The sequence below is a fragment of the Sinocyclocheilus rhinocerous genome, unplaced genomic scaffold (assembly GCF_001515625.1).
Source record: "Sinocyclocheilus rhinocerous isolate Xijiao unplaced genomic scaffold, SAMN03320098_v1.1 scaffold524, whole genome shotgun sequence".
NCBI lineage: Eukaryota > Metazoa > Chordata > Actinopteri > Cypriniformes > Cyprinidae > Sinocyclocheilus > Sinocyclocheilus rhinocerous.
The window spans coordinates 273992-283253 of NW_015628336.1; the positions used below are offsets into that span (position 1 = coordinate 273992).

The 9262-nt window shown below is 36.8% G+C and overlaps 2 protein-coding genes across 3 annotated transcripts in view; one reads left to right on the forward strand and one right to left on the reverse strand.

Moving 5' to 3' along the window:
* Window positions 1-7866, forward strand: part of LOC107737448 (ribokinase-like) — a 28760-nt gene extending 20894 nt beyond the window's left edge. The window contains exon 10 of the mRNA XM_016548931.1: window positions 7408-7866. Coding sequence (XP_016404417.1) covers window positions 7408-7581 — 174 coding nt within the window. The 3' untranslated portion in view covers window positions 7582-7866. The remainder of the gene's footprint in view (window positions 1-7407) is intronic.
* Window positions 7867-7947: 81 nt separating this feature from the next.
* Window positions 7948-9262, reverse strand: part of LOC107737446 (39S ribosomal protein L33, mitochondrial) — a 4033-nt gene continuing 2718 nt past the window's right edge. Inside the window, exon 4 of one of the 2 annotated variants that reach the window (XM_016548928.1) lies at window positions 7948-8406. In XM_016548928.1, the coding sequence (XP_016404414.1) occupies window positions 8357-8406 (50 nt within the window). In that variant the 3' untranslated portion in view covers window positions 7948-8356. The remainder of the gene's footprint in view (window positions 8407-9262) is intronic. The other variant, XM_016548927.1, reaches the window with a different exon arrangement.

A 9262-nucleotide genomic window follows, 5' to 3' on the forward strand; every position in this document is an offset into this window, starting at 1 on the left:
TTGGAATGACATGAGGATGAGTAAATGATGACAGAATTTTCATTTTTGGGTGAACTATCTCTTTAAACCCTATGGTAGTTTTCAGCAGAATGAGCAGTGGATTCACAGCAAGATTCTTATGTGACCACATCCATATTTTTTAGTCATTGTTATCTCTTTTAGTCAAGGATTCTTCCTCAAATCACTGCACAGACATACAGAAAGATAACAGATACAGGTCTAACTCTGGTGGACCTCTCCAATGATTTAGTCTGCTTTAACTCCTCAGTTAACCAGAAAGGTTAAATACATTCAGAAAGTCTTCCAGTTTTGTGGACATTCACATAAAGACCAGTCACTAGTCAGGCAAATATAATTACACAAAAATTGAGAGACCACACAGCATTTCACCACTGGATTTACAAAAAATCGTTTCAATTTGAAGAAGTATTTTCTCAACATTTGAATTAATTTGAATGAATCACTCAGTGTGTTATGTAATCATGTATTACTGTCTTTGGAAGGCTTTTTGTCTTTCAAACACATTTAAATGCACAAATTCATGTTATTTCTTATGCATGTTGTAATTATTCATCACTACGGCTGGGATCCATTTGCAGTTTTATTTGAGAAGTAGTCGTACAGGCAGAGGTCAGAACACAGACAAGGCAATATAGCAGTGCAAGCTGAGGGGTAAGCATTAAACAGGCGTGAGATCGGGGCAACCAGCGGTCCAAACGCATGCATCCAAAGACAATAGCAAAAGTCCAAAAGGCAGGCAGAAAAAGATCAAAAAACATTAGACAGGCAAGGTAACAACAAAAGACAATCCAAGGATACAGAGAGACCGCTCAGTAATGTCCACCTAGGTAAAACAAGACTTCGCAAAGAACCCTGGAGAGAGCTGACTATAAATAGCCGAGCTAATACTGTTCAGGTGGAGAGGATTAATTAGTACCAGATACGGGGCTGATGGGAAAAATATAGTAAGACAAGGAAAATCAGTACTCTGGTGATGGGGCCCTCTGATGGCCCGGAGAGGTAGTCACGGAAGCGCTCTCCGTAACACATGTAATGCAGGGTACCCAGACCTTTTTTTCAGCTGAACCTTTCATCTAATACATTTTCTTGAAGTAACTCCTGAGATTTTAATGTAATAATTATTTAATAATTAAGGAACACATTTGCATATACACGGTTCAAAAGTAATCTAAAAGTAATTAAAAGTAGTCTGATTACCCAAAATGTGTAATGTAATGGATTCGTTATTAACAACAATTTTTGTCATGTAATTTGGAATCAGTAACAGACTACAGTCAGTATAGTAGTCAATATAGTACCGTACAGTCAATATAGTACCAGAACATCAGTTTTGAGAATTCACTGTTGTGATATGTTTGTTTTAAAGTTTTTTCTGCAAGCCATTTAATTTTCCAACAGCTGCAGTTATTATGTGCAATGTTCACGTACGCATTTGTAATAATGTAGTACCAAAAGCATCAGCTACTTATTTGTATGGATTATTTACAGTACATACAAGATTTTGTGAGTGGCACATACTGATGCAAGCGTTGTCTTTTATCTTTTATAATTACTACTTTACTATTACTACTCAAATGCATTTTAACAAAACTTAAAAAGGGGATCAAAGGGGATCAAAGCCATGTGTAATAAATAATAATAATCCTTAAGATGTGTAAGGTGTAAGGAAACTATGTATTATTTTTTATTTGATGGTTAGGTTATACCATATGACTTTTTTTAATTATTAAATTGAATCTCTTCTTGAAAATGTTATAAAGTTTTTCAAAACCATACTGTTTAGTCAGTTTTTTTTCTCATGTCATGTGCATCACTTTTTATGTGCATACATATGTAGTTTTTTTTCTTCATTTACAGTAATGAAAACATTTAAATATGCCTTTTATTTTGTCTGATCTTTAACCACAACACACTCGTAACGTCTCTCTCAAATCTCACACACTCACACATGTAGAACACAGCATGTGACGTCCAGTCTCATCAGGGTAGGCTGCCCCTGGCTCCCCTGCCCTTTCTGGATGACTCAGTGCTTAGCAGTGATCCACTCAGCGGGAGTCCTCCTGGCTGTGGTCTCCACGTGGCGGTCGGCCTGTTCCCGCGCACATTGATGACCCATAAATACTGAGTTGTTTAACTCTTTTGGATGCCCTGATCCCTCTTCCAGTAACTGTGTTTTTTCCCACTTGTTAAAAGCCAGGAGGAGGAGGGAATGGGGCCAAGTGCCAGATTTTATCTCAACGGCTAGACAGGAGCAAGGCATGTTTCCATCAGCTTATTCTCAAAGAATGATGGCATATCACTTTTTTTTTAAAGAAGCTTGTGTTGTGTTTACGGTTATTTGGTCTGCCAGCAGCAAAAAGTATGTCACAAGTGTGTTTATTTGTGAGGACTATCTTTAGTCATTAAAGAACATTCAATAGGAGGTTAAAGTGTTTACCATGGTTCTCTCCGAGCATAGTGGTGTGAGTCACGAAGCCCAGCGATGCTCTGTGCTCCTTGGCCTGAATCCAGCGTTTTCTGCAGTGTCACCAAATCTGAGTATTTCATACTAAACAACCCCTTGTTGTTCAGAGAATAGGCATGAAATTGCCTCAAATCTGGTATTGCAAGAATTGAATGCTGTCTTTTTGTTTATGTGGCTCAGTTTGCACCACAGCTCATACACAACTACACTCTTAAAAATAAAGGTGCTTCAAAAGGTTTTTCAAGCGATGCCATAGAAGAACCATTTTTGGTTCCACAAAGAAGCATTCAGTCAAAGGTTCTTTAAAGAACCATCTCTTTCTTACCTTTTTATAATCTGAAGAACCTTCTTTCGCCACAAAGAACCTTTTCTGAAACAGAAAGGTTCTTCAGATGTTAAAGGTTCTTTATGGAACCATTTAGACAAAAAGGTTATTCTATGGCACCGTGAAGCACCTTTATTTTTAAGAGTGTACTTAGCAACCAATGGTTTAGGACAGAAATGAGAATATTCCAAAAATATGTCTGTTTGTAACTTCTTAAGCCAAATGCCCACTGATCAACTTGAAAGACCTTGATAACAGGATGTCACATTAATCTGTTGTTGCTGAAAGTACTCACTTTTGGGTCTGTCACTTATTTAGATGAGAAAGAGGGGTATTCATTTAAACATAGATTCTGTCACTTACTGCAGAGTCTTTTTGCAACCAGAAGTCAATACGTTCGCTGAAATAAGAACAGAAGCACCACGTAGACGTCATGGACAACAACTGGTGTCTTGATATAGTGTTGACGATATACTCCTTTGTGTTTGCTGAGGAAGAAAAGAGGATGCCACAAAAAAGTTTTGACTAAATCATTTGTTGGGTTGTGGACATTATGGCTTGTCAGTTCTTCAGCATGCATTTGAAAAGGGAAGGAGTTCCGTGTTCACAACAGCTAGCTCATTGGTCATGCCAAAGCCATGAAAGACCACCCATCAACAGCCACTTAGAAATTCTCAACTTTTTGTTGTTCCCAGAGGTTGAGAAGAGAGTTGGCTGCCAGATGAGTTGATGGGACTGCCTTAATTGTTTTTATTGTTGTTTGAAAATGAATGAAAAATGGTGCGTGGGTTGCTAAGTTTACCAACTTTTTACTTAGCTTCTGGCTCCCAGATAGGGACATTATACACATCTCAAAGGGACAGCACCGGTGTGAACTCACAACCAAGGAATCGAAGCAATCTCAAGTTAAAAGGATCTTTTGGCAGTCTTTACAGCTTCACATCAGCTAGACATCTCTTCTGTGATCAAAAGCTGTGTGGTATGGCATTACATGAAAAGCACGGCAGACACTATTGTAAATTTGAAAGGGCAAATAAGTAAGTAGTTTTCCTCTGTGTGGCTACCCACCCATTCTAAGATGAATCCCTTTCCTCTATAAATCTTACAAAGGCCTTTATGTATCTAAAACTGACCAACCCTTTCATAAGTGATTCTATCTGTAGCCTACGTATGTGTGCTCACAGAGACCAAGTTGTCTAACCTACAGCATACTCAGTTCAGATGGACTGTGGGTGGCCTGTGCTCTTGCATTTGGAGGTCAACCCAATTCCAGAACCTTGCCTTCAAGCCAGACAACACGGGTTGTAGTTGTTTCAGACAATCACAATCAGCCAAACTTGACCGCTATGAAAAGAGTCATAGAGGACCCACCACAGGGATCTTTACAGGAGAAGGTGGTGGGTATTTACCGGAAAACACTGCATGCCTCCAACCAACATTGATGTCATCACACCAAGAGACTGTAAATGAAGCCCACAAAGATCCCACACTGAGCCGCATTGGACAGCAGCCATTCTTTTGAGGGAACATATTCTAGCAGCATATGCTGTGGTGACACAAGACGACATCTTATTTATAAAAGATTAGAGATTTGACCATCAACAAACATTGAAGGTTGTACTGTATGTCTCTCGGAGCATCATTAGGTTTGCCTTCAAAAACACTTTTTATGGTACACCAACCTTTTGGAAATTCTGATGGCTTGTGATCCGCAACAGAATAACAGTGTTTGTTAGGCTGTCTTTATGTTTTGACTTTGTGCAACCCACCCACTGGTCATTCACTCAGTTACCACGGATGGACATTTTCGGCATTGAATTTCTGGATGCCATCTTGATCACATCATCTGCGAGTCATCCACTCCTTCCATTGTTTTTGGAGACTTTTACTGTATTTAACCAGTGGACTTGCAGATGTACATTGTTGTGATAAAATGTTGTTCCAACTGTGGTGACCATTCAGTTTTCCCATGCTTTTACTCCAATGGCCATAATCATGGACTAGCACCAAATTAGATGTTAGTTTAGTATATCACATTGACAACTGACTTCATCATGCATTTAGAATCAATCCTATTAATTTCCTTGTTCACATTATTATCTCCAAGACCACTGGTTTTATTATGTACAATTCATCTGTATTCTACAAAAAAGACAAAATGTGTCATATGATTGACAGACAGCTCTATATAACATTTACCAGAATGTGTCGTAGTAGTTGTCACCACTGATACACTATAGTCTCACTTGCATGATGATCATTTTAATGAAGAACTGGAAAGCTATGTTGTTTTTGCATCATGGTGTTTAAGTAAGAAAACTTATTTTTAACACGCTCCACTATATATATACTTTGATACAAACACATTATGTCACCACGGTGATATAACGTGGTTGTATTAAAGTTAAGAAAAAATTAATTCTTTGTGGAAACAAAATAGCATATTTGTTGGCAACGTAGCTGATCGTTCATGATGTTAATTTGTAGGCCATTCTTGTAGGTTTTTAGAATGGCGTTTTTTGTTTTACGAATCTTAGGGTCTGTGGTTAACATTACTTTCACCTTTTGTTCAATAACATTGTAGTCATACCTCAAATTAAATTTTTAAAGATGCTTTTTGTTGTTGTTGTTGTGTAAGCTGCTGAAAGGACTGCAACAGTTGTCCAATTCATAAACCAAGTAAACTTACAGCCTTGTGCTAGTTATTGTCCTTATTTAGCAACTTGTAAGCATTCTACTTGTTTATGGTTAAGGTATGTTTAATGTTAAAGTAATGTGAAGCATATTTTATTTAATTTTTTTTAAGAAACAAACTCTCTTGCGGGTTTTAGGACTACAAACTGAACTGCTCTGTACATATGATTATGTGGTTGTATTATTTTTATTTTCAATAGCTATGTATAGTTGTGCTGCCCAGCAATACATTTAAAAGTAGGAACTGCCACTATGACCAACTTATTGACCTATAGCAAAAATATCACCATTGTTGAATCTTATTGGAGTAAGAGAGGTGGGTGGAAGGTTTAGCCTTCATCTGAAGAAGGTGGAGACATTACCTAAATTCCATGAGAATTTTTTTCCAGAACTTTCCTCATGACCACACCATGTGTCCAATTGCAGATGTTCTTCCATTCACCCAAACAGACAAAATGCATGACTTACGCCAAATTGGGCAAAGCTGGACTGTGATCATTTTGTAATGGATTCTTGTCTGCATAGGTCACTTCATTCAGTCATCAATCAGCAGGGGAGTTTAGACAACTGCAGCCTTTGGCCTAGTGGCTAGCTATATGGAGACCGAAGGGACAGTCAGCGGTGTGTAATAGGGATCGATGGTTAAGAGGCGGGCCATTGAGATGAGTAATCTGGTAGACTTGTGAGAACCAGTGACAGGGCGATCTGCGGTTAAATCTGAGCACATCATTGCATTCTTCGGTGCTTTCCCATCATAAATTCAACACCCGACATCACCCCTCCCCCTAAGATCCCAGTCTACCCCCTGCAGGCATGTTGAAACATGCCAGTGTCCTTATCAATTTCATACAAGTGGAGATAAAATAAAGGCAGCTTAGTGTGTATTACTGCTGACTTGGAAAAAAGAATGTCCCTAAATAAATAAACAAAAATTCCCCTTGGTCAGTTTCTTAAAATATATACATATATATTTTTAGTTTCAGATGGATTTAGATTGAATTCAGTTCTTTAAAATGATAATATTTCACAATATTACTATTTTTACTGTAATATTAACAGTAATATTTTACAATAATTAATGTAATCGAATAAATGCAGCCTTGGTGAGCCTGGGAGACTTCTATTATTGTGTGTGTGTGTGTGTGTGTGTGTGTGTGTGTGTGTGCGTACCCACTGTATATATATATATGGTTAAATCTCTCTCTCTCTTTTTAAATAGATGTTTTATTTTTATATAATTTTCATAATGAATTACATTTTGTACTTTTGAGTTTGAGTCTAGACATGACTTGGACATATTGTCAGGCTACATGAGAATCACCCAACAATAAATATTCACTGAGTAATTACGAAGTAGGAAAGTAAATAAAAATGCACACACACACAAATAATGTCACACTGCAGGTCTCAGCAAGTGCACAACTCACAACAGAAGACCTTCACAAAGACTTCAAGACAGGAGGTGACCCTACACCACTGATAGAGGACAAGGCAAGCTTAAAGCATGCGTGTTGTTTCACTCTGACCCGTGACCTGTGCCCAAGTAAGCATCTACAGACTTACTCACCATGCATTGCACAACGGCAAACACAAATGACTCAGCACACAAATAGAGAATTAAAGTCATGTCATCATCGTTAAATATTATCCGGAACAATTGGTAGTTTAATATTTATTTTAAGATTGACTCAATAAAGTCTGTACATTGTGGTGCCATTTGTTTCCCAAATTTCTTTTGCAAGTTACAAACCTTTGGACCTACTGGCATTGAAAAGTAGACGGCACCCCCTGCTGTCATATTTGTTTCTCTAAGTGGTGATGAAAAGTTAAGTGTTCTACTTTTCCACATTATGAGCATTAATTCAAATGCCACAAACTGAATTGAAAAAATATGTCTTAACAGGGAGCAGGCGACAGCTTCATTGGCGCTCTGGCTTTCTACATGGCCCACTATCCCACAATGCAGCTGGAAGAGATGGCCAGGAGAGCCAACCTCGTCGCAGCCGTGTCTGTACAAACTGTCGGCACTCAAACGTCTTTTCCATTTCAGAAGGATCTGCCAACTGAACTGTTCTGAAGGTGACTCTTGACCTAAAAACAACACCATTAATCTGTGCACAGTGTCCACAGAATTATTGTTTGTATAATAAACAAAACCATTTTCCTGGAGAGTTCTAGATAATGTAATTTCCTGGCATTATTTGTAAATGGTATGATGTTCAAATATCTCTGAAAATAAAGTAAAATCATATCAATTTACAAAAAGTACAAGTCTAATGGTTGAAATTTTTTTTTTTTTTTAATGAACATTTTTTCTATTAAACACATTTTGCAGGCTAATTATTCCAACAAATCCACTTCAGCCTGAAGCTGTTCAAATATCTCTGAAAATAAAGTAAAATCATATCAATTTACAAAAAGTACAAGTCTAATGGTTGAAATTTTTTTTTTTTTTTAATGAACATTTTTTCTATTAAACACATTTTGCAGGCTAATTATTCCAACAAATCCACTTCAGCCTGAAGCAATCTGTCATTGAGTAGGTGGTTCATTGTTTGCAGTAGGTCAAACTTCTGACTTGGTACAAAAAAGAAAAAAGAACCAAACAAATCCAACACAATACATATTATCCTGACAAGATATACAACTAATTTCTGGTCTCATTAGACCAGTCATCCACAGCTGCAGTGATGCAAAACCTTTACTTTGATGTAAATCTTCTTCCTTCATAGTTGTTTAGTGACACTTTCATATGTTGGATGTTGACCATCACACTGTGGCAGTTGTTTTATGCCAGTAACACTTTAAAAAGTCAATGTTCTCAGTGTCTGTATCAAAAGAGTCTCCCATTTTTAAAGAGAACGTATCTTCCTCTTCTCAATGAACAGAACATGTTTGTTCACTGTGGAGAGTAAACATTAAAACATTAACTGACATATGAATAGAAAAGAGAAAAAAACACATTACAATCATTAATAAAACAATCTATTTTAAAGACCCCACAAAACGGTTAAACAAACATAATTTTATACTTTGTGTTGACTTATGTTTTGAAGTCGGAGCACAACATATCGAAGGTCTATTTTGTCATCGTTTAAGAGTACACGACCTCGGTGGATTTCAATCTAGTGTCCACAGAGCACTTGAGAGAAAAAATATTTTATAAAGTGCATTTTGAAGGGTGGTCATAGGTAGCATGTTAAATTAATATATTTATTAAATATGTGTAACACAATATTTAACACATTTATCAAATATGACTGCATTGTCTTTCTGCTTTTTAAAGGCAAATTACAAGATAGCAATTATTTAGTCTAATGACAGTCTTAGAAAAAATTTAAACTAAACCTTCATATAAGTGTATGGAAAACTATTTAGGTGACACTATACAATACATCTCACTTGTTAACATTAGTTAGTTAACATAAAATAACAATGATTAATACTTATACAGTGTTTATTAATAATAGTTGATGTTAATTTTGTTATTTTGGCTTTTACAAGAGTCCTGAAGGCAATTTAATCGAGGACGGTCACCCTGTCTGCCGATCTTGCAAGAAGAAAGTAGCTGCAAAAGGGGGAAACGCATCAAATTTGCTCAGCCATCTTCGTGACCACCCCCCACTGTTATATAGCGAATGCAAGGTAACTTTTATATTTATTCATATCAATTCACAGTTAAGTTATTACACAGATTTTTTTTTTTTTGTTTACCTATAATAATATATAAATACGGGGATATGAAATATTGAATTGAG